General features: G+C 37.5%; 1 protein-coding gene across 5 annotated transcripts in view; it reads right to left on the minus strand.

The window, feature by feature from the left end:
* Nucleotides 1-27,001, minus strand: part of SRPK2 (SRSF protein kinase 2) — a 142,459-nt gene that overhangs the window by 21,765 nt on the left and 93,693 nt on the right. For all 5 annotated transcript variants that reach the window (XM_032208135.1, XM_032208136.1, XM_032208133.1 and 2 more), the window contains exons 3-10: nt 22,317-22,468; nt 15,761-15,869; nt 15,177-15,264; nt 14,855-14,942; nt 9,412-9,518; nt 4,333-4,498; nt 2,149-2,174; nt 392-638 (exon numbers count right to left, since the gene is read on the minus strand). In XM_032208135.1, the coding sequence (XP_032064026.1) occupies nt 392-638; nt 2,149-2,174; nt 4,333-4,498; nt 9,412-9,518; nt 14,855-14,942; nt 15,177-15,264; nt 15,761-15,869; nt 22,317-22,468 (983 nt within the window). The remainder of the gene's footprint in view (nt 1-391; nt 639-2,148; nt 2,175-4,332; nt 4,499-9,411; nt 9,519-14,854; nt 14,943-15,176; nt 15,265-15,760; nt 15,870-22,316; nt 22,469-27,001) is intronic.

Raw genomic sequence — 27,001 nt, forward strand, 5'->3', positions numbered from 1 at the left:
ATGTGAAGTGGTTCAGGATAGTATAACCGAGGGAACAATTCAGAAGAGAAGAACGTTATGAATGGAAGATAAGTGGTTTTAAAAGCAAGCACTACAAATTTACAACTCTGTCAATGTCAAACAGGGATTCATCACAGAGGCAGGAAAATTCACAGTATAAACAGACCCAAAAAAAAAGACAGTATTACATCTCTGTCAGAACTGTAAAGAGCTGACAAAAAAACACAGGAGCTAGAAAACAAGTTAAACCCTAACAATTATGCTCCAAACCACAAATATTAAACAAGAATTTGTGTTTGGCAACTCTGTTCAATGTGTTAGATGCAATACTGCAATTACTTTCCCATCTGAAACAGTAAATTCTAGGTCAATAAAAGCAGATGACACTAACCATCATCATTTCCAGGTTCTTCATCTACAACCTCTTCTAGATCAGCTGTTTTTAGTTTCACCTCTGGGTGGTACTCATCTTCTTGCTCATTTGATGGTACAGCTGAGGTTACGTTTTCTTCTATTTTTTTCCTTTCAGCTTCTCGCTCTAGTTCTTCTATTTCCTGCAGGCGTTTTTCTAACAGCTCTGCTTGCCTCTTCTGTTTTTTCTTCAGTTTTTTCTTTTTGTTTTTGGATATTTTTCCAACCTGCAATATTAATAAAAACAAAATAAAATTAAAAAAAAAAAAAAACTGAACAATTCCTCTCAAGGCATTTTAGACCAAAAACATGCAGTGTAAATACTTTTTATTTGAAAATACTGGATGTCAATTAATATAGTAAATATACTGTTTTTTTTTTTCCATTTTATATATGAAAAACCTTTGTCTAACCATGGTTACATGAAGTAAAAAAATCTATCAAAATCTTACATAGCTATACAAATATTTTTACATGGTTGTTTACTAGACATAAAAGCAAAATACATCTAAGATGACACTGTAAAATTCCTATAATCTCAACTAGCACAATAATTTTAAACTTCAGTCTAGATCAACAGATGATATGATTGTACGTGGAAGATATTCTGCTATCACATCTGCTATATCTTATATATCTTATATGTTTATCTGCTGTAAGCTATATACATGATCTCTCTCTCTGTACAATGCAGGTAAATGCTCAGAGAAAGTATGCAGAGAAAAATTATACGAGAAACCCAGAGAGAATGAAAATGGTAAAGAATTTTAAATGAACACTGTGCTGTTCAGCTTTTTCCCTGTAAAAGGAAAGCAGCTTTATTCTTCCTTTCTGGTCCAAAACATATGAATCACAAACAACAGATGGCCATCATGAAAAGTTTCACATTTTATATAACATAAGGACTAGCAACCCCAGGTATAACAACAAAGAAAAAAATATCGAGAGATCTGAGCTAAGACTGAAACAATTTATTATATTTTAATTGAATTCTGACTTCTAATTTTACTCCTTGATAAATTAGCTCTATCCAATTTCCATTCATCATTCAGATACCACTAAGAAATCCTCATACAAGTCAAAAATAAACTACAGGCAACAAAGAGAAATACTCTTTTCTTAAAGGTTTGTCTGTAAATTCTGTTGTCTTCAAAACAAACTATGTTACAGTCAAAATTAGCTAATTTGATGATCCTACTAAATTTCATACATGTTGTATGCTTATTTAAGTTATATACAGGTTTTGTACATACAGATGTAGAAAGCAGATTTGACCTTAGGTACTACTAAACATCTGTATTATCAGTGGTTCCTTGCTATAAGCGTATGGCAAAAAGATCTTTGAAACCTCATGAAAAAAAACCTCCCTTTTAAGACCTGGCTGATTAAGGCCTTGAAGTCCTTAAGCTATCTGCAGTGCCTGATATTTAGTGCATGCATGCATTGCTGTCAGGATTTGAACTGAATGGATTACTCCATGAGCGATGAAAATGGCAATGCTTAACTTCCTCTGACACAGCTACAGAACTGTAAGTCTATGAGCATTTCCATCAGAGAAATGTGCTGAAAACTGGTAAGGCCAAAGACATTAAAATAAAAACATTTTCTGAAACATAAAAGCTTTATTCAAAGGAAGCCTTTAAAAAGGGTAGACACTACCAGAAGTCTAATAGTTACTAATACTACCAGAAACACAGAAAATAAGATAGTTAATTCAAATTATATATCAATACTTACAGGCTTTTGTTGTGGAGCTGTACTCACTAGAAAGAAAAAAACAATTTTCAATATACATTTTTACAAGAACAACTCTATAAAATCAGAAAGTTGTAGAAATTATCTGAAAACATTCTGAACTAAATTATAGAGCAATGATTAAAAATTGTATTTTTAGCTTTTTTTTTTTCCTACACTCTTTACAAGTGCCTCCTGCCTGAAATCATTTGATGTCACCGTTAGAGCATCTGGAATTGGAAGGAACTAGCATTAATTGCTGTTCACTCTGTTGAGGCTGGTTAATAAAAGTTAACAAAAGTCCAAAAGGGAAGTCTGAAACAGTAGAGTGGTCAGAAAACATTAGCTGACTGTAGTCACAAATGAAATGTTTGCAGTCAGCTGATTGATCAGGTGTAGATAGCTTTTAAATAGTCCGGGGAGACTCAAGACAGATGACTACTGTGTCACGCTGAACAGGAAAGTCACATATCAACATTTCTTGCCTTTTGAAGCGGAGTACGCTGATGGGATTGTAAGTATGAGTAAGTGCCTGTGGCAAAAAGCTCTACACCACAGAAAAAGCATCTCCAGCGTGTACCTCTTCCTACGCATGTCTCAGGTGGATAGCATCAACAACTAGGTTTGATGTGATTACAGTAATGACTGCAAAAATGCACAAAGAATACAAGCCACACACACACACAAAATTAATAAGGGAAACAGGAGCAAAGTAAAAGTGAGAAAGTGGAAATGAGCAGGGGAGGAGAACCACTCACAAACTTCTTCAGACTCACAGGCATATGGCAATTAACAAATGCAAAGTGAAAAATGGAGACAGTTGAGAGTTCTCTAATAAATTCTGCTCCTGCTGCTAGGTTCAGGGGAAAAAAAAAAACGCTTGTACATCCCTGAAAGAGCAATGTTTTCAAAAAAATTCTTACACTTGAGAATCATCACTTCTCTGAAAAGTGCAGTTTTGCAGAACCTATACTTGAAATGCTGTAAAGAAAACACATCTTCAGCTCCTGTGTGGAAAGTCATACATTTAATTGCAATTTGCTAAGAACAAACTGTGATAAGAATTCATCAATGTATTCCTTAACATCGTGTTTATTTTAATGCCAGGAAGCAATATCAGGCTACACGAACAAAATCAAGTTCCTTCCCACACAAGTAACACAAAGCCTTTAGCTATATGATCACGCAGTATGTAAAATCCAATACAATATATTAATGATAGATTTTTGCATGTCAACATATCTAACACATATAATAGTGTGAAACAGCACAATCATTTTTAGCTCGACAAAAAAATCACATTCAGTCAAAGACAGAGTCTAACGAATGATGTTGAAAAGAAAGTGCTTTAGGAAATCTTAAAAGTCTGTAAATAACTGGCTACAGTGGAAAAAATTATGGCTTTGACCACAATTGTTCCTGATATAGAAGGTATTTTTACTATATCTCAATGATTTTAATCTATAATGTATTTTCCAACAACATTACAAAGATTTTTAAAAGTTGTTATTTCTCCACTGCCTGCAGCTGATGTGCTGGATTACCAAATAAATGGCAACCATGCCACTAAAGATCACTAGAAAAGCCACGTTTCCTTTTTGTTTGTCTTTACCGATGGCTGTGAGGTCCTTTATTTTGGTTTCTCCTAGCTGAACGTAACATACTGTTCCCTTCACAGTTCTTGGCAAGTTTAACAAAGTATTTCACATACAGAGCTAGAAATAAGAGCTGATCACAAATTCAGTCAGGTACAATAAATTCTGTTCTCAAGAATGAAAAAATGGACCATAATATTTGTCACTGCATTCTGAGAATAAAGTTATAGCCAACTAGAAGGTAGGTAATTTCAAACGCACACTGATGAAATTCTAACAGAACTAGACTTGTAAGTTAGATAAGATTATTAATTATTGTCATCGTTAAAAATGCAAAGCTCCACTGCAGATAAACCTCATTAAAGGTTGCAAAGTGAGTCTTTGTTCCAATAAATCAGGGACTCCAAAAACCTGAACACGCAAAACTGAGAAGAGAGCACTCCTTTTTAGCTTTGCAGAGAATCAATAAGAATGAACTAGAGGTACATTTTCAGATGCAATTCTTTACAACGTTAATATTCATTAAATAAAACTGTTGGCATTAATTTATAGAGACAAATTTACTGAATTGCTTTTAAACACACTATCATACCTGCTGAGCCAGAGGGAGGAGGAGCACCAGCTTTCTGCCACTCAGTAGCTTCAGCAGCCATTCGACGAACATAGGCATCATCCACACACATCAGAATGTTTTCTGGCTTAATATCTGTATGAATGATCTTGCACTTGCTGTGGAGATAATCTAAACCTTGAAGTACCTAATTGCAAAAGGAATTTTTGGAAACTTATTTTTATTAGCCAGAGCAAGTTAAATGTATTTACTGTTAGTAAAGAGATGCTCGAACTATTGCCAGCAGTCCATGCATGGCCTGCCAGGATAATTTATTTAGCTCATAAACCCAATTCCAGAGATGTCCATAAGTTAGATACTGGCTGGCTGAATGGTCTTGATGACAACAAGCTGCTCTCAGACCTTCTATTTCCCAAGTGCTTTTCTGTTGATCAGCACACACGTGAAAAAAACCTCAATAGGTCTTCCTTGGAAAACAGATTCAGGCTGCTCAGTCAGAAAGGCTGATTCTCACTAGTTTATTATTTAAAATGTTATTTAAAAAACCCACCACAAGTACTATATACTATAACTGAAATCTGCTTTGTGAATAACCTTAATAAATAACTATTGATTATTGTAAAAAGCAGGAAGGGGAATGTTTGGATGAAGAGCTTAGGGATATGGTTTAGTGGGGACTGTTAGCGTTAGGTCAGAGGTTGGACTCGATGATCTTGAGGTCTCTTCCAACCTAGAAATTCTGTGTGTGTGTGTGTGTGTGTGTGTATGAAATGTTTACTATAACTTTCCTTAGAATTGCAATAGTAATTCAGCTTTTAATGTGATCAAGATGTCACATAAGGACTTGTCTACCTGTATTTGCTACATGGATTTTTCCACTAGTCTTTCATATTCTCTGGAGGCAAATTCTGTTCGATCATATCAAACCTGCATTCCAAAGTCTTAAAAATGTCTTCTGGGACTAAAATAAAAAGAATTTTTACACAATAAAGCTGTCTCTGATTCTGACTAGAACAGAAATACAACAGCTTATGTGGTTTTAAAAGTATTTTAGATGAGACCTAGGTATAATATAAAAGCCTTGAAAAAAGTAATTGACTTTCACAATTACTTTCACAAGTCAATTACTGCAATTAATCAGTACAGGATAAGATAAGAGGGTAAACCAAGCTATTGCTAAAATAGGCTCCATAAATAAATAGGAAAAAAAATCAGCAAGAAAGAAAAACCCAGAAACCTAACTGACCCCATGTAAAAGAATTCTTTGAATTTTTAAAGAATGTTCTGCAGCAGGAAGCAGACCTCCAGCCTCAGCTACAGGAACAGCCTGCCTTTCCAGATATTGCAGAAATAAATCAGCACATGCTAACCTCCCTGCTCTCAGGATCCCTTAAGACCAAACTAGCTAGGGTAAACTTCAAAAGCAAAGTGTGTTGGTTCAAAATAGCAGTAACAGAATACAAAGGTATGAGTACTGCCCAGTCCTGAGCTAGTTCCAGATGGGTATGTCCAGACAGCACACCAGGCAGCTCAGGTAAGAGAAAAACAGTGGCATGTGTATGATGTTTACACCCAGAAACACTTCAAAGCGCTTGGCTCTGTTCTGGAGCTAGCTTGGAACAGCAACCTTCCTGAAAAGCTTTCCATCGTGCTCTTTATCTATAAAAACTGCATGTTCACATGAGCAAGACTCAGCATCGCTGCCAAAGGTATACCTAGAAACTGTTGCTTGCTTAACAACCTGGATTTTTTTTCCCTGCAAATCCAAACTACGCCCGAATATTTGCCGAAGCAATCAAAAGAATATGCAGTATTTCTCAAAGTGAGAAACGTTAAGGAAAGATTGGCTTATTCTAAGAAGGCAGTTAGTGGCTAAGTGACTGCAATCTTTAGAAAAGACATTAGCAGCAACAACAACATAAAGTTTGATTACAATAGGCTTTTCCCTTCATCGCTATGGTACAAAGCATCTTAGAAACTACCATCAAATATCTGAGGACAAAATAAAGGATTCTGCAGTACATGAACAGCCATGAACATTCAGAAGGAAAAATTCCACCGTGTTGTGCACAAGTGGAATTTATGTGAAAATAGATTTGCTGCTACCCACTTTATAAAGATAGCCTTTCCCCGTTTCATGTGCTAGGGGTCCAGCTTTTTCTTTCATTTTGGCTGAAGATTCCCTTTTAGTAAAACAGAAAACATTACTTTTTACAATCACAATCAATTCTTTGACTTACCGTAACGACCATACTGCTAGAATTTTATAATTAGAAAGAATGCTCTTAGCTAGCTTAAAAAGTGGATCAGACTGCTTTATCATAAAAACTGGAAGTGTGTTATACCACTAAACCAGTAAAGAAATGTATACTGCAAGTGTGACTCTGAAAACACAGGACAGCTCCTGTTATTACAATTAGAAATGCGAATTACAAAACTGTGCATTTTCCCTGCTAAATGTCACATGGTTAGTTTCACATCAAGAAACTCTTTGTTATCATCTGCAGTGTCTATTTAAGATTCACTTTTCTTCTCTCTCTTTATCGTTCAGGGAGCCACATCACATTAACACATTAAACACATTTACTGTATTGTAGATGCAAAGCAAAAGAGAAAATTTTCATTGATCAATTACATGATGCTGGTTTTAGCTTCTGTTTCAGAACGCGATCCTTTTATAGATTTTTATAGACCCTTTTATAGACTGACGCTATATATTTTACAACCCAAAATAAGGATTCCAGAATTAAATCTGCACTGCCAACCATCTTCACTGCAAAAAAAGGAAGTGTGGCAGCCAGCCCTTTTTCAATTCTATAGGGTCATCTCTTGCATGACATTTCATATAACTCTGCCTCAGGGGAAAAAAACTGCTCAAAATTGAAATGAAATTTCTCATTAAGAAACTCAGCTCTCTGCTGCATTTTAAAATAAACCTTAATTTTGTCCCAACTGAGTACTCAAAAGTACTCAAAAAAGAACAAAAATATTGTTCAACTCGCAGCATACAACATTTCTTTTTCATTATAGCATGGAACTATAATACCTTTTGAAATCAAATGGTTTCTTTTCCCGAACACCAGTGCAATAATTGAATTTTCATATTCAAGTTCCACAAACACGTTTTTAAAACATGCATGGCACAAGTTTTGTGATTTCAGTTGGAAGGAGATGGTGTTATTGAAACCCTCTCCATCTCAGTCATACCTGCTTCTTGGGCACTGCCCTGAGGAGAGTCTGGCTCTGTTTTCTCTCTATTTGCTGAAGACAGTAAAGTCTTCGTCTTTCTTAGCCTTCTCTTAAAACTAAACAAACTAATTCTCCCAAGTCCTGCCATACATGCTATGCTGCAGCTCCCTGATCCTCTTGATGGCCTTCTACTGGACTCACTTCAGCAAGCCAACATCTTGTACTTGGAGCCCCAAACTGTACAGAACCCTGAGGGGCTAAAAACAGAGCCTGAATTGGTCTGCTTACACCCATACTAATGTGAGTACATACGAGCTCAACCACTTGTACTTGCCCATCCTTTTGGAAGCACCTTTACCTGCCTGTTGCTGCACTCCAGGCGTCTGAGCTGTCCCACTATCGCTCTGTGCTCTCAGTGAGGTTACGGCTCTGCAACTGCACATGGATTTCTAATTCCAGCTCATTTTTTCCTGTGCTTTATGCATTTGTAAAAAGCCACTCGAGACAGGTCCCCAGTCTATCTGAGGAAAAACTGAGAGCCTTCCTCATAAATCCATCCTTAAGGCAGCTCCTTGCTGATCTCCCTTCTCACTGGGTTCTGGTAACCATCCCTGAAGACCCCACCTGAAAGTCCTCTTCTGCTAGGTTCCCATCTTCCTTTCACAAAGGAATCAGCTTGGATCCATTCCTGTTCCTGCCAACAGGCACTGTAACAGAGGTAAAGGCTGCAGGAGGCAGCTCCTAAACCTGGCTTTGCTGCTCAAGCCAGTGTATAAAGAAAGTACATTGCAAATTCCCATGTTTTGGCCAAACTCCAGGACAATGGGGCAACCAAACTGAAAACATTCCAAACAAAGAAAAATACAAAGTATAGCAGAAGCAGTGAACATTTATATGCACATATTAATACAAATACACAGTCCTGTTCCTTAGCACACAGCTCAGTTCAGCCCTGCATTAGTACCACTCCTTATTTCTAGAATCTGAGCCTCCTGGCTGTACAGAAATTAAGGGACCTACAATTTCAGCTCCATCCTAACAGCTTTGTCAGGCAGGGCATTTGGCTAATTCTGATTAAAGAGCTGAGAGGCTGATATTCACCAGATGACATATAATAAAATTTTCAAAGAAAGTAACTACTTCAATAGACAGCTTATTAACAAAATAGAGGTAATGCTGATGAAAGGCAATACAAATTACTTAAGTGACAAACTGAAAATCTTTCTTTGATCACTGGTAGGTATTAACTACATATGGATTAACAGTATACATAAAATCACAGAGATGTATGATTTTGCCTTGTTGAGACACCATTTCTCCTTACAATCACCTCTCAGCAATTCAGTTTTCACAGCTCCTGCAAGAGAACATGTTTTAGAAGAGTATCTCCCAGTGAAATGTTCTGAACTGTTTCATCTGGTTAGGCCTTTGACTCCACAAGAATTTAAATATATGTAGGTAGTTTTCAAAAACAGATTCTTTTAGAACTATTTTTTTCAGAGAGAAAATTTGTGTTCAGTTTTATAACAATATATTACTTCCCAATGTTCTGATGTTTTATTTCCAGAACAGCTTATTAAGAAGCATGACATACTGATGATTTTGTTAACCAAAACTGCAATTGAATATGAATACTCCTACATCTATGAAAAAGACTCATTGTTTCAGCGTTTTATTTTCTATAATATCTCAGGAAACTCCTTTATCTATGGGATATCTTGATAAAAATAATACAGTAAGGAGAAATACAGGCTACCAAGGAAAAGGCTCTTACAAACCTTACCAATAAAATTCTCTAATCTCAGATACCACTGGTAAGAATTCATTTGAAATATCACCATTCTAACCTTTAAACGGTTAACAATTTTGGAAGAAACAAATTAAAGAAACTAGAAAATTAGCAAATCTTACCTGTCGAATTATACTTTTTACACAACGGATGGGAAGGCCTTGATAATTGGACTTGATTATCCATTTTAGGAGATGATGTCCAAGTACTTCAAAGACCATACAGACATCTGGGATTTGATTAAGGATAATTTCCAAGTAAACTTGTTAACAAGATGAACCACAGACATATTTTTGCATATTGACTACAGCAATCAACATCCTGTAAGAAAAAAGTTCCCCCTAAACTGAGCAAAAAATAGTACATGCTTTGGTACTACATTTCAATTCTATATGAACAGGTACAAGAACAGTGCCCAAATTAAAACATTCTAATGATGCAATTCTTGTCTGTTATTTCTGAATGTAACAACAGCATTAGGGTGAACATTGAAATGGCTATATGTAAGAAAAAAAAAAATAATTCATTTTTGTTTTCTTTGAAACAATTCAAAGTACTAATTTGCCCCATTACTTCTAGTTTCTAATAAATTTTAAGTGATTTGAATAGAAGGTTTGAACAACAGAAGACCGCAGCAACAGTGTTTTAAAACTGAACCACACTAAATATCTTTCTGACTAGGCTCAGTTGAAAAACACTTGATAAAGTCAACAAAGTAGTACGAGACTGGATCTCTTAACCACCTACAGTTTTAACTGCAGAGGATAACGACAATTATCAAAGAATTTAGGTGCAAAGACAACTTGTAATTCAGAAGCAGCAATATGGAAAAAAAAAAAAAAAAACACAAACAAACAGAATGCCAGAAAGTTTCATTTGACCCATGATCTTGTCCGCAGATAATAAGGGAAGAATATTGGAACAGAGCAAGATATAGAAATTTCCAGTGATTTGTGGTTCAGGGACCTTTAAGTCAGAGCTTCTACATTTAATATACCTGGGTAAGTTATTTTTCTATTCAGAAAATATTCTAATACTCAAGTTAATTGCAAGTTTTAGCATCCATAATGTTCCAGCAAAAAATTATACAATTTGACAACGCTGACTTAACCCTCAGAGACAAACTGGGAATAACCTTACCATCGCTGGAAATTGTAAAGAATGTTGAAATCTGAACTACATGACACTATAACCTTGCACAGAATAATGCAATACAAATGACAGAAAATGAACTAACTGATGGATTCTGCAGGAACATCTCATAGAAATTAGATCCTCTCTTTCTCCATTCATAGGAAACCACGCTGTTAGGGGAGAAATCTTACCTAACTTTTCAGTGTTTTCATTAACCAGTTTCTTGGTGATAATCTTAATGCTGCTGTCTTGAGTAAAAATGAAACTTACTTTGCCTATGGGTCTATCACATCCTTTTCAAGCACCTAACCCATATGAATAAAGCTATGTGAAGTTTTGAAATCTACATCCCCAAGATGGAGTTGGACTGAAAGATAAAATCCCTCAAGACTGGGCTTTGTACTTTGTGAAGAATTTTGATTCACTTTGATTGCTGCTATATATTCTTCTCACTTGATGTTCCTCAACTCCTGTATTAGAAGAGATCATGAATAGTCATTTCCCAACCATATTAATCAGCCTACTCAGTTCCATTCACAAGAGGAAACAGTTTGGGTTACTTTACCATCCAAGCATCCGATGACAAGAAGTCACTAATAAAGCACAGAGCCATCAGAGAGGAAGAGCAGAGCACGTTAGCACTACAGGGCTTATTAACTTAGCCCACGCAGGGAAGTTGCAATGCTACAGAAAGACAGCAACACACATTTCTGAAAGGCAAGACTCTGCAGTGTTAAATGAAATTTAGGACACCCGCCCACAGTCCTTCAGGCCACTGCTGCTGCAGACTCTCCAGTGCACATTCCTGCCATTCCTTGTTTTTACTGGCCTGCTATGCCTTGCCAGGAACCAGAAGAGGAAGGATGTGGGGAAGTGAACAGCTGAGAGGCAAGCAAGGGGAGGACACAGAGAAGGAAGATGCGAGGAGGAATGGCAGAAGTAGACAGAGAAAAAGAGAGCCACAAGAAAGAGGAGTGATGTATACCTGGAAAAGATTGCAGCATTTCACCAGGAGGACTCTGACAAACCCAAGGCAAGCTCAGTATTGGGGAGGCAAGTGGGATGGGGAAAAGACAAGCAGGAGGCTCAGTGTTGGGAGAAGATACGTCAAAATGTGACAGTTGTCTGATTCACTACTGTGACCTGAAGCATGTAAACTGCAAGCCAGCATGTCCACAAAGAAAAGCGTGGGGAAAGCTGTGCATTAATTATCAGGAAGCCAGCCTTGCAAGCCCCAGGATCATCCCACAGCACCAAGTGCCTGACAGATGAGCATGTCCGAAGAGTTCTTCAGAAAAAAAGAAAGCTGAAGCCCATGCTGCATACATGTCTCTTATGAAATGCTCTTTGAAGGGAGTCTGGAGAATATCTGAAAGGGGGAAATTTAGCAGAGTAGTGAAAGTGAGAGTAATAAACATAACAACTATCAGCTGACAGCATTAAGTACTAAAAACCATTCTTTCCTGACCAGAATCTTGCAGTAACTATCTTTTTATCTACAAACACAGCACAGGAATATTTAGAAATCTGATGAGGTTTGAAGACTATTTAAACTAAATGACATAAAGCTCTGGTACCAACCCAGAGAATATCTGGATGCATCTCAGTAGCTCCTGGGCTGGCAGTATTTAGGCCCTATGGCATTCAATTAATGCTGTATATTCTTTGAAGATAAATTTAATACAATTATCATAATACACGATCATGTCAGGAATGTTTCCTTCTTTATTGTCTCACTTGTATCTCCAAGCACTTGTTTCATTATGTGATTGTCTGAGTTTCTTATTAAAAAATGTTTCCCTCAATTATTTATTAAGGCTCTAATGAGTATCCAGTGCAGTCTGGATAATCTGGAAAATCGCAATTGCAGTCTTCTTAAAATGTAGAAGTAGCTAAAAAAAATAAAATACTATCAGTCTAGTGTAGCATAGCACACATTGCTAAAATCTACACGTATATAAACACTTCTTACAGCTCCTAGGAGAAGGATGATTGTTTTCAGACACACAGCCATGGCAGTGGCTCTGCAAACTCACAGCCCTGTGCTACTTGGTTCTTGACAAGCTTCCCCGTTTGGAAGCTCCACAACATTTTGTGGTATTGGCCATCTAAAGGATACATCAACCTCTCCTTTGTCTAACTTTTAAAAGTATTTCATAATCAATAATCAAACCTCTATGAAGCATATGTTGTTTTAATTTACAGGCAAGGAACAGATATTTAGTGACTTGCCCAAAGAATGCCAGAAACAATACAGCATGAAAAATTCTCAAATTGCTCTCTCAAACTCTTCAACTCAGTAACACCACCGTAGCACTAAAATGGCTTTTTTTAAATGGAAACCGCTAACAGCAGAACATTAAAAACAGTTACTTGATCCTTCCCTCCCTCCCAAAAGGACATACACCAAAGATTTTTTTTCCCTAGAAGCAAAAAAGGACTTCATCAAATAACCAATGCAACCAAATTCTGATCAAACTAGTAATGTGATTCAGGATGCACAAACTGTTTTACAGGAAATCTCAACGCTGAAGATATTAGCTATCACATTTTCACTGGTGACTAGGACTTTGACAGACCTAGTCAAGGATCTACTAAGGTAAAACTGAAACAGAATACATCAGTGTCAGCTATCCAGTGTTAATCCACTAACACGAAGTTATCTGAGCCCATGTTACACTAATACATGACCTCTCTTGGCTTTGTCAACCTACATGCTGTATCTCCAAAAGAGTTTGGATATGCTTTTATATACTATCGCTAACCAAATTTACTCTCAATACTCAGAAACAGCTTTTACCTTTAATACAGCTGTTTACATACCTGTGAATCTCATCAGTAATATAAGAATGATACTGGGAAACTGCTCCCTTAAACAGGTAAGAATTACTTCCTCACATAAGTATGAGTACATTTTCTTATTCCCCGTTTCATATTAGTGTTTTACGATGAAATCAGTAAGTCAAAAATCTCTGATTTCTAAAAATAACTGTAATTATTCTTCAATAGCACAGTTGTCAACTGAAGAGCTGAAGTGCTTTGGTGACATTATATTTTAATGAACACAGTTAGACGATAGAGATATTTATGCAGTACTTCTCAGCAAGCATCTCAGCTCATAGATGACAACCTATTTAATACAGCCCAGCAGCACTGAGAAATCCCAACCAGGGTTCTTTGCCTCATTGTGTTAAACAACTTCTTTGATCACAAATCGTTTATAGTCAATTTGAAATGACTGCTAGCAACTGTATAGTTTCTTTTAATTCATGCTAATGTGATGATATGATAAAACCCACGAAAAAAAGCAGACTGTGCTGACTTCACCTACACTTAAGTAGCTTTCTACCAAGGTAGCTGACCAGTGAATCATCAGGAAACAAATATGGAAGAAAGGGGAAGCTGTTAAAATCCCATTCCACAAATGAGAATACTTGTCTCTATACTCACTTTTCTCACTTACAACAAACCCAAAGGCTAACTGATGTCAAGAAACATGGGTAGGATGAAAACTGTTTGCACACTTCTCCCTGGAAGGATACTTTCCAATGGGCTTTCAAACTTACTGGAGGTCACCTCCTAGATTCCTCTCCTAAAGAACTAGAGCTAGTGAAGAGTAACTTAACCTAATTTGCTAAAGACTGAAGGCACATCACCAAACTCAATTTAATCTTAAGCTAGAGCAAGAACTGTCTCTGTTTAGTAGTGTGATACCATGAATAATGAGGTCTGTTATTAGGCCTCCAAGACACAATCACACAAATAAATACCAGTTGTAACAATAAATGAAAGGACAGTAATATAATAAGCTGCTAAAACATCTAATACAGTTAGCAAAGACAATTGCCTTTAGTTCAACTAAAAAGCCAAATGTATTCAGAGACCTCAGATTTTCCCTAAGAACAATATTCAGACATATATATTACTTTGTCTCCCTCTCTCAAAGCATAAGAAAAGCCTTTAAAACCATTGCCAAAAAATAGAGGTCATGTGGCCAAAAAAGGATCACGTAAACCAGAAAGTGATGCTCCCTGCCCTCACAATTCTCACAAGAAAATAGCAACCAGCTTCTTCATGACACTGACTCTTTCTCCTTACTACTCAAGGACAAAACATATTTATCGTAAGCCTCACCTTCTACAAATCTCTTCAGTAGAAAATTTCTAAACAAACTTACATTCTCCAGCTCTAGTACCATGGCAGGATTGTCTTTTTTTTTTTTTTTTTTTTAATTTTGTATTATTTAAAAAGTGTAAGCTATTTCACTCCAGTGGGTGCACTAAATGCTGGTCTACTCTTTGCATCTGCACACATGGTGATGGTTCTACACTGCAATTTTAAGCTAAGACTAATTAAAAATAGCCAGAACTAAGAGATTACTTATCTCATTAGATCATTTTTAATGAAGTTGCAACATTTTCAAAAGGATACGTATTCCATTCATTCCAGAAATTTTGAAGTCATCAATTAGCTGTACAACCATATCTTTGTTGGGATCATTAGGGTCACTTTCACGAACCTAAACCAAGAGTGCAAACACTGATATTTTAGGAAAGAATTCACATTAAAATACTAATTACTTAGCTTTCAATATGAAACAATGTTTTGGAGCTTCAGAAATCATGGTAACATAATAAATTAGCTATTTAGAAAAAAGATGTAGAAAGTTTAAAAACAATATCCCACTACATTTTTTAAATTTGTTATTACTATCATGATTAGTACTGAACAATACTGTGTGAGCGATACTTACACATTTGAGTAACTTTATTTCATCCAAGGCTGTCTCTGTGTAATGCTGGGCACTTTTTACAACTTTCATTGCAACAAACCTTTTTCCCCTTGAAAATAAAAAATAAAACCACTTTCAACACATGCTCTGAGCTAAAATAGACACATTTTGAAAATTTGGAAATGTTAAATAGAATATTTCATAATTTCATGCATTCTGACAGAAAACTATAAAGCACTGAAAAGCAGCTTTTAACAACATTGTGTTAACGACCTCATTTATTGAATATTTTATCTCCTTCATGCTAATGTCTTTAGAAGAGATATATTTTTTCATTAATGATACAACAGAAATAAAAACATTAGCTTACTCTCACACATTCAAGACAACATGTAAATTAAATAAGCAAAGCTAATTTGTCAAAAAAAAGTTACACATATTCTGAGAGGTTTTATAAACGATGGACTTAACCAAAGGCAAAATAATAATGCAGACGTTTTTCTGCATTATGAAAAGGATAGCTCAAATTTACATAGCTTTATCATGCAGGCAAAATAAAAGTTACTGTAAACAGAATAAAAAATGGATATAAATAGTTTACTTACTGCATATCCCAGCATAGCCAGACTGTGGAGAAGTGTCCCCATCCTAGCTTTCTAATAACATGATATCGGCCATTGAAAAGATCACCAATTTTCACTGGATGATAGCCTCCTTTCATGAAAATAAAAAGTAGAAAAAAGAATATTCAGAAAACAAACAGTATTTTTCAGTTCAATTAATTCCTGTAGTATAAATTTTCCCTTTCAAATTGTCCTGGACTATAAATAGGAAGTCTAAAAAAAATTTACTCTAATGTTAAAAATACTGCCCTACTTGGCCTGGAGAGAAAACACTCATGCCCTGTACGTACTGTAGAGTTTATCTGTCCTTCTCTGTTACGGCTTTCATCTGTGGTAATGCCATCTGTTCAGAGTACAGGAAAGATCTACATTATTTCTTTATCATATATGAATTTTCTCCAGTCAACATATTTTTGGATGAATGTAGACTCTCAACAGAGATCGTTTTAATTCCCATTTGCTTTCTACTAATAAAGGCAGCGATAAAATACTTCCTGAGAAAACATTACGAACGTCAACTTTATCGATGCTTTTCTGCTTGGCTCCTGACCCACGGCAGCAGCGCGTTTTCCCAAGCCTGAGGGTTTTATAGCGAGGAAGCGGAGGGAGCAGGTAGCTACAGGCTTTGTCTAAGCTGCATTTTAACCCACGTCTGCAGGCTACCTACCCGTTCTCCCCGCCACAGTCCAGACTTGTGCCCCCACACACCTTCCCAAAAGCCCTGCTGGCAGAAAGGCCAACCTGAGAGCAGGCTGGAGCTCAGGTTTCAGCACAGCGGGAAGAGGTTGCAAGAGGTAGTGCTGATGTTTATTGCTCCATTGTGAAGCTTTTTATTTCCTTTGTATTTTAAGAGGTGTTCTTAAACGCCAGAAAGAGAGTGATCATATGAGATTATTATTCAGATCTTAAAACACTAAATAAACATTCACAATTTTGCCTAAATGCAAAGGAATAATACAGCTGCAGCCTGCAGCTCTCCAGGATGTCACCCATCTGTCAGCTGTCAAGGGATTATCTCCTCGGCTCTTGCCGGTCCTTCGTCATGTCACGCCCAACTGGCCTTTGGAAGAACCCTCACTTACTGATTATTCCACTTCAGATTTGGAAAACCTTAAGAACACTTCCTTTAGGTTGTTATATTTGTTTTGAAATATGCTGCAAATCTTGTTAGAACTGGTGCCCAGTTAACACAACAATGCCAATTTATTACTTAATTCCTTGGATTTAGAACGGGGAGTTGGCTCTTATCTCCTGCATATCTGTGGAACAGCAGCAACAAATCCGGATATATTTATATCCTTTCTATGCTAATAACATTTTTTTTTTGCCCTAACAGAAGTTCAGGAGTTTATTTATGAGCTAGTCGCAAGGATTTCCAGAGCAGATGAATAAATTTATTAGAATTTTATGACAGAACTGTAAAGATTGCATATTTAACACAACTATAACGCTTAAATAAAATATTGATTTAAATGTCAGTATGTCTAAACAAACTCTAAACCACACAGCTATGGGATCTGTTCAGTGAGTTGCATCTCCAGGCTGAATTGGCTGCTGGCAAAGCTTGCCCAGAGCACCAGCCAAGAGCTGACCCGCCTGGCCCCGGCCCAGCCGCCGGGCTCTGGCACCTCCGCGCCGCTGGCACCACCTCAAGCACGGCCGCAGCACCTGGGGGGCAGCCCAGCCAAGCTCTCATTTGGGCCAGGGCCGGTCTGGATCGAGTGGCAGCACGGTGACATGCAGGGAAAACTTCCCTGCTATCCTTAGGAAGGAAATGTTTGCAAAAGGCTTCCAGAACAACTCACTTAGCAATGTGAAAAAAACCTTCATTTCCACAGCCAGGTTGTGCCAACTTAGTAAGAACGTGCAGCGTGCCCGTGTGGGAATTCCTCTCTTTTCAAAGAAAAAAGCAGATCATTTTTGGAATGCCAGCCCAGATTTACGCCCCAGGAAATGGGATGTCCATTATTTAGAGTAAATGTTGACTACTGGGCTTTCCACTTTGTTAGGGAAAAGAAACAGTACCGGGTACAACTGAAACCCAAGTCTCCTGTGTTTACATTATTCAGGAAATTCGCTGAATGAAGTCACACATACAAATTCATACTGATAGGAAGAAGTAACCATAAAAAAACCTAAAGCACTAATTTGTGTATTTAACCAGCCCTACAGTAACAGATGAGGATGAAAATATTAAGAAAACTGGATGAATGTAATCATACTGATACAGTTACTGATTGTTTTAAAACAATCAAAAAAAAAAATCTATTCTTTGGTAAATTCTTTCCATAAAACTCTACCCAGGATGATCAAGCGATAGATGTGAGAGGAAGGTGAAGGGAACAATTACAGCAATTCTACCTTTCTGGTACTGAACAGGTCTACATTTGTGAAGCACATCAAGCCTGCTGACCTGACAGCAAGGATTGCTTAAAATGCTTCAAAAGTAAATTCAGTGTTGCAGTATCATTTCTTATTATTTTTGTCCTGCATATATCGCTGCAAGAAACCAGTGAGATGTATGAAGCTGTATAGTCATTATTCCTTTTGCAAGCAGATATAGTCAGAAAAGCTGAGAAGAATGCAACACCTAGTTTAACATCTGTCTATGGTTTGCAAAACAGATTTTAAATTAAACAATAAAAGATTTTCTGAAATATTTTACTAACTTCTTAAATGCCTAGTCCTAGTAAATTGTTCCTGAGCACAGTTACACGGCTTCAGAAGCATTTGAAATCACACACAACTTATGCAGCCTTTTGCACTGCAACAAGGGTGTAACTCTGGGCCTTCAAACACATAGAACAATGGTCAAGTCTTTTTTTTTTTTTCCCATTAAACAAAATATTTGCCTTTTTTGTTTGTTTGTTTTTGGACATGGTAACAGCATTAACTCTCAACTACAAAGAATTCAAGCACAGGTAAATGTGTGCTTCTAAGAACAATGTAGTTTATAAAACTGCCTTGCAAATCTGCCTGTGTGAAGACACCCTTTGGCATATTTGTGCTTCAAAGGGTCAAAAACAATCAAGAACTTGTGATACTTTCTTCCAGGACAGGAAAGAGAACTCCCTACAGAAGAAATCAAAGACACTGAAGTCAAGTCAATAAACAAGCTGACAAGTTATTTAGATAAAATCTATGTAGTGCAAGAACAATGACACAATATATGTAAAAGCCATGTTACTTTGGTCACTACAGCACTACAACACGTGTGTATCCACCAAGTAAATATACGCTTCACAAGGTATTTTCTACCCTCCTAAGTAACAGCAGGAGCAGTTTTGGAAATAATCAATAACTATTCCTATAGGTGTTATTCCCTATTCCTGCTGCTAGGTCAGCAAGGTATTCATTTACAGGTTGTGCACAGCAGCACAGCTAAATGTACTATAAAAATCGGTGTCATCTTATGATGAATGCAATTATTTAAGTTCTTCATGGTACAGAAGGTGCTTCCAAATAGCAACGACAAGAAAGTATCTATGCAAAATTAGAGTTTTGAGAAAAATTATGTAATCTTGGAAACACAATATTGGTATTTGAAAATATACAATGTGTAAGTGGTAGTGCTGATAACGTAACAAAAAGTCTGTTGTGCTATTCACTACAGCACACACACAAAGTCTCTCACACTGCTAGCTAGCTACAAGCACTCAAGAAAGAGGGTCAGAAAAAAATGAGATCATTATTCCTAAATGTCTCCTGAATGTATTGGTAATTGTGGCTGAGTAGTTCTATGTTTGTATAGGGAATTATTCCCTTTGTGAACTGGATGAATGGGAGACATCTCCAGGGGGCAAAGAAGATGATCAGAGAAGCAAAGAATTCCAATTACATCTATGACATGACAGACTCTTGAAAAAAAAACCTCCAAGTGTTTCAAGGCATTTCAGAAAAGAAGAAAAAATAGCTTCATTGTCTAAGTACCCCTTGAAAAATCATGTAGTCGGAGTTTTGATATTTCCATTTCTTAAACAAATAAACATTTGAAAAGCATTTGATCTAAATTCAGTGCCATCGACAGCAGTCAGTTCACAGATTTAACCAGGCTCTGGAAGAAGGCCCAGGGGAACAAAGGTTGGTCTGCTTTACACAAGTGGCTGTTGGTGCTCTCCTTCGTATCAGGTGTCAATTCAAACTAATCCAATTTCCTGATTAAAAATACTATTACGAGTGGCAACTATTTACTAGCCACTATGTAATGTGGTGAAGACGTGAGCCCAGCTCATAGTAACATATTCTTAAGAAAACATCTGTAACAGGCAATGGTAAATATAGTTAATAGATAAAACACTATATTTGTTAAAAATATTTATATACTATATACTCCCTCATCAAAACTGCCCTTCTATGAAATTTCAGACTGGGGCTGAGAATGGACTAAATATGCTTTAAATCTTACTCAAAAATCCTGAGGGATTGACACTTTGGAGATCAAATTAGGAAAAAAAGAGACACTCCACTAAAACATGGTAATTTCCAAATATTTATCTTCTGCTCCACAAAGATATCCCAAAACAGGAAAACATATTCAAGCTAATAAAACATCTCTCCAAAAATCTGGAAATATTACATCCAAAAGCCATCCCAGCAATTCTTTACCAAATAACTGATTCATTCCCCAGACTGAATATGAAGTCTAAATGGCTCCAGATCTTCCCAGCCTTGCCATTTGATTCAGACGCATATACAACACTGACCTTCCTGTCAAGTTCAACGACAGCAAGTAAAAAAAAAAAAAAAAAAAGGAAGCTTACTGATCACTCTAACAGGAAATTATGGTTAAAAAATAGACAAATCATGCAGTGGAGCAACAAAAGCACTGTTCTCACAGAAACAAATGATTATGACATCCAAACAAACCAAAGCTCGAACCAATTTTTAGTACACTTCCATCAATTCACAGATTGAAGATTTCAAGAACACAGAACCACCTTCCAGCACACAGAAGTTGCCTTTAATTTTTCCAGAAACTTCAAGTATTAGTGTAACATGTAGTTCATTTTAAAAGCAAACAGATCTCACTCATGACCTATTACAGTCACAGACTCTACTTAAACAGGTGACTTACAAGCAAGCTGTAAACTTAGATTTATATTTTTTATGATCTGGATACTCCAGATGGTGACATTTTGCAAAAGATACTGGAACATAGACAACAATGGATTGTTTGAAATTAAACGCAGCCCTTCCTTCAGGGAAGAATTAAGTGGGGGCCTAGCAATGCTTAATCTCAAGTAGATACAGATGCTTACAAGTAAACAGGTGTTTAAACAGCAAATCCATCCTTACTCACCGATGTAAGATGTTACAGATACCAAAAGAGTTATATCAATAAACTAGCGTGTAACAACAGAAATTTTAAAAAATGAATAAAAAAAAATACAAAGATGCTTTAGCTATGGGTTTTCTTTTCCCTGCTGCAGGCTGTAAAGTTTAGTTTGAGTTTACCATTTGGTTTTCACCACTGGTATTTGTAAGCCATTTCAACATTTGAAATATCACATATTAATAAAACTTCTTACACTGAAATGAAAATGTCACGTCCACTTGTTAAATCTGAAAATACACAACCACTCATTCCAGGGCTGGGAAAAGGGATTCTTAAAAGAGCACAGTGGCTGGCTTACACAGAAACTTCTGATTAAGACAGCATCATATTTGACAAAATATTTACTGATTTGAGGAACATGGAATACCAGATATAGTAAATGTATGCACAGTGGAGTGGTCTGGGGCTGTACTTAAAATGGAAAATAAGAATAAAATCAATTCAAGACCATAAAACTTTGATGTTTCCTACAGTAAATTCATACCCCTGAACTGATAGACATGTTATCTATGATTTTTCATGCACATACAGTGCACACTAATGGGAATAGACTTGAAACATTAGGAATAACATTGAAACAAACTTTAGTATTGACACTGTTGCACTGCAGTTACGTGTTTTTATGAAAGAAGTGGCCACTTGTTCTTATGAAAAAATGTAGTAAAAATAATGTAAGTAACAACAAAAACTAAGGAATTTAGAAACTGAAATAAAGATGCAGATAACCTCAGACAGTGCTGAGGTCTGTGAAAGGCAACGTGCAAAAAGAAGCATGTATCATAGGCTTGTGCAGCTATGAGAAGGAGAAAGAAAAGATACAGACCCAAATGTATTTAGTTGACATCAAATGCACAAAAGCATTTGAGAATGCGTAGAGGGGGAGTTTGCTTTGGTTAGGATGTTAGTTTCTCTTACAACTACTATGTATTAAATAAAGTTTCTTCTCTTATTCTTATAACTGGGAAAAAATAGGCATATAATATTTGTACACTTTTAATTGCAAAACGCATACATAAGCTATAGATAAGTGAGAGTTGAGCTGAAGACAGTAGCACATTTGGACCTGAAACAGACAGTCATTGATGACTTTTGTATAAACAAACCCCATAATGAAGGACTCGTTCTTCAAACACCTCACAAGAACCTGGCTGAAGACTTACAGGATGCCATTCACCCGCAAGGACACTGCTGAACCGCACGCACCTTTGCAGTAATCTGCGGGATCCTCTTGCTCCTCATCGTCGGACCCTAGGATCTCCTCCTCTGGCTCTGGCGGGGCGGGCTCCGGCAGGGGTGGCGGCGGGGGCGGCGGTGGTGGTGGAGGTGCAGAGGGGGCTTTCTGCTGAGGCTCTGGCCTGGAGATGAAAGAGAGAGGACGCTTAATGAAGAGCTCGGTCAGCGGTAATCCGATTGTTGAGAGGGGAGGAAAGATGCTTTGGGAAATGCGAGTGAAGCACATCTCTCCTTATCTTTTCTATCGCCTTGCGATGCCCCAGGGAGGCACGGACAGAGATTCACCTCACCGGGCCAAAAGCAAGTGAATTTGGACTCGTTCACTGGAACAGCTTGCAGAAGATACAGGAAGTACATAATCAGATATGGACTGGCTTTTTCAATCCCTGCCGAGCAATTGAGGCGTTATGAGGTGTTATGAGGCGTAATTGAGGTGTTAGACCCATGTTCTTGAGCATAACCAAGAAGAAATGTTTTTCAGAAGACATCAAGATAATCAAGTCATTCAAAAGCTCTCGCCCGCTAGCTGAATGAAGAAAGATCTCATTGATACCCAGCAAGAAGCAATCTTCTAGTGACGCCAGCACAAAGCAGATGACTTAAAACACTTCTCATCTGTAGCTGCTGCCAGGACTATGGAAAAATGTATCAGCACGCAAGATACTGAAAACAGCTATTAGTGAGAAAGAGAGAGAAATTAATCTCCCTGGTTAGCCCATGAGCACACACAGCACTCCTGAACATGCAGTGATTGAAAAACAACAAAAAAGCCACCACCAAGCAAGAGATGGTATTTCTATCTTGCTTCTTCAGTTTAGAAAACAAAACAAAAATAAATAAATAAAACCACCATGAAAACGAAGTATTTTGTTACTGAAAGTGTTCTATAGCTTTTTAGGAGAAAGATTATATAGTTGGTATTTCTAAACACCTACAAATTACTGACATTTTGAAATTCTGAGCGTTTTCAGTACATATAAAAAATGAAATCCAGGGTTGAAGCACATCTGTTTGTGTAACAACCAAGAAAACCTCCAAACAGGTTTATGCTGCTATTTTTTGTATTCATATTTCATACAAATAAAAAATGTGTATTTGTAAAATGATATACTTGCAAAATGCACTTGCAAAATAACTTAAAGCACGCGTGCCACCAAAAGCAGCTATAATTTACATGTGTATCTACTTCAGATCTAAGCTGTCTCAAAAGTACCATATTAACAGCATTTTATCATTCAAATAGCCACAGCTGAAAAAATACTGCAACTTGTTAGTATTTCATCTCCCAAAACTCAGATTCAAATGCTTCATTGATCATGAATAAAAACTATATTTATGTTTATACTGCTCCTATATTCATCCTTCTCATCACCCCCCCCCACCTTTTTTTTTTCCTTTTTACACGCTGCAATTGTTCAAGAAAGCCAGCATTTGGAGTAGACAAGTACACAGTTGGTCAGAAATAAATTCCACTGGCAAGATGCTCCGCCTGCACAGCAGCTGCTATTATGCCTTTGCTTTAAAGGACATTACTGGAAGTTGCATGCATACCAAATTTATCTGCCTGATACTTCTTTCACAAAATATCATTCTTCCACGATTTCAGTAAATGGTCAGATTTTAAAAGGATGTTTGGAACTAGTTTATTATTGGAATACAATGGCTTAGGTTATGTCGAGCAAACTACAATCATTCTGCCTCGTTCTGACCACGTTTCAATTTCATTATTTTGGTCACATAAAATGATACAAATGTGGCAAAAAATCCAGTAGCTTAGAGCAATGTGGTACAGGTCATTTCAAAAATCCATCGGAGTTGTGCTGATTTTGTCTTTTAAGCAAACAACTACTAGATCTATTTCTTCACATGATAAAAATAATGTTTTAAAGAGAATTGGAAGCATTTCTGGAATTGAGATTCACACACTTTGTCACTCACTTTGAAATAACTGTCAAGGAATACCAAGAATCTCCCTCCAAGAGACCAGAAGAAGGAATTTATTTCTAGGGAAATTGATTAACAAAACTGAGCTTCTTCTGAGTCTCAAGCTACTATATTTGATTTCGGTTTGCAAAGGGTTATTTTTTCCTGTCTACAATCCTTGCTGCATTCAGTACCCTGGCATTCAGAAGCATTTTCTTATTCTCCTTTGCAGACATCAGGAAGGAAGGGGGGACTTTTTTTCCTGCTGGGGTGATTTATGATTTTATCTGCCAGTAACAAACACTGAATTAAACTGAGAAGGATCTTTGATTTGCTCTTTTAGCTTTGCTTGCACCTTTCGAAGCAATTGAATGTTACGATGTGGAGAAGGGTGAAGGAAAGAAATGCCGCTACGTTACACCAGCCTGCCTGCTAATTCTGCATTACTGCCTTCTTTTGCCATCTGTTTGCTTTAGTTTAGGATTCTCTGCAAGGGACATTGTTGTTTGGTTTTGTTCACTGTTACGCTTCTGAGCTGCACGCAAAGATCAAGCCTTCAGCACTTGACTTGGCTGCTTAAATTCTGCCTACAAGTTCAGTAGCTCAGGCTAGCATCGCCGATGCTTGCTCTTCTGCCAATACACAACTTGACAATAGTGAGTTATGACATCAGGCTGGGAGAGAACTCCAGTTTTGCTGTTTCTTAATAGCCCTGTTATTGAATTGGAAATGTAAGATACTGTCAATGTTCCAACAACCACAGAAACACAGAATGGTTTGGGTTGGAAGGGACCTTAAAGCCCAACCAGTTCCAGCCCCCTGCCATGGGCAGGGACACCTCCCACCAGCCCAGGTTGCCCAAAGCCCCATCCAGCCTGGCCTTGAGCACCTCCAGGGATGGGGCATCCACAGCTTCTCTGGGCAGCCTGTGCCAGGGCCTCACCACCCTCACGGGAAAGAGCTTCTTCCTTATGTCTAATCTAAATTTACTCCTTTTTAGTTTAGATTTAGATATCTTCCTTCGTGATGTATGACAAATACACAATTCATTCAGCTCACACTGTGGATTTTTTTTTAGTATAGAACTGCAACTTGTTTAAATGTGAACTGATTTCTCATTGAAATAGACTTTAAAACATCTTTGACATGAACAATTGAGACATTAGGAAAGCTGTAATAAACACGCTAACCTCCATTTCCTTTTCAGAAACATCATTGTCCGAAACTATCATAACATAAGCTATGCAACAGCTGCCTTACTTCAAGTTATTTCTCTTCTTAATACCCCACCATGTTGTACGCACTGACGTGCATTATGTAACACACCCATGCAGAGGCATACCCTAAATCTATTTTTCTTCTTTCTGCAGTAATCACTTGGTACTCTGTGGTCTACCACTACTAGGTTATTCATCACCATCCGAGCATAAACACTTAATTAAAAGAAGATGACACACTGTTTCTAGACTCACAATATTCTGACAGCGGGTATGCAGAGAACTGACCGTCTCCACAGGCTACAATGACAAACCTTACAATCATATTAAAATAAGCAATACAAACAATTAACAAACTATGCAGGATGTTTTTATCTTTTATTTACTCATTTCTAAACACAGCACAGGCTGATCAAAATACAATGAAATCGTATTTTTAACCTCCTTTTAGAGGGAATGCTTCATAAAAGACAAAAGAAAAGCTGAAGCATTTCTCCTCTAGAGTGAACACAAAGGAATATATGCCAAAATGCTAAGTGGGGTCTCACAGCAAAGCAGTTGCCCTCTTCAAGAACCACAAAATTACTGACATCTGAATTTTACTCCTCCCTCCTGGCCACGTTGCTCCATGGTCCAGCTGGGGAACAGCCAACAGTAAAAGCAATCAGCGTAACATTAAAACCTGGAGATGTTGAGAAAATTGTACCATGACAAGTTCAGGAAGAGGTGTCCAGCTTTGTTGCGGTGGGTTGTTTTGCTATTCCTCTATTTCAGAAAAGGTAACACAAGAGCAGCGAGGGCGATTAAAAACGCGAAATGCCTTCCATATGGGAAGCATCTGAACATACCAGAGCTCTTCAGTCAGGAAAACAGACAGCAGAGCTCTATAAAATCTTGAGAAGAACAGAGAAAGTGAATAGGAAATGACTGTTCACTGCCTCACCCCACACAAATGGAGCCAAGTTTGGAAGAAACACTAAATTAAAAAAAAAAATTTACTTCTGTGACGCGACATGAAAAGCTAAAGCTACTTTTTTCCCTGGATAGCATGGGTGAGAGAAGCTTACCTAGGCCCAAATAGGGGTCAGTAAAACTCCTGGAAGAAAGATCTCTTGATGGCTCAAACAAAGCCACCTTTGACTTGGGAAGCCCGAGATGGATGGATTTTGGAGAGTGTTCAGCACATCGGGGCCCGGCCCTGTGCTCCTCCTGAGGCGCCTGCACCTCAGGCCTGACCTGCAGCGGCCATTTCACCTCCAGTCGCTCCTCCCTGTGCCTCACCAGATGAGTCGCTGTCATGGCTAAAGCACAGCACAGGCTTCAGGCCTCTTCATCCAAAACCCTCATCTGGAGAAAAATCATGTTTTTGTTGCTACTATCAAGCAGTGAATAAGAATGCATTGCAGGCAGGATTGCTACACTGTAAGATTACTTGAAGAAACCAGCATGGTGCTCTCCGTGGGGGACAGGCATAACCCAGGAGGAGACCTTCTCTGTGAACACTGTAGGCATGAT

This window comes from Aythya fuligula, chromosome 1, assembly GCF_009819795.1.
Source record: "Aythya fuligula isolate bAytFul2 chromosome 1, bAytFul2.pri, whole genome shotgun sequence".
Taxonomy (NCBI): domain Eukaryota; kingdom Metazoa; phylum Chordata; class Aves; order Anseriformes; family Anatidae; genus Aythya; species Aythya fuligula.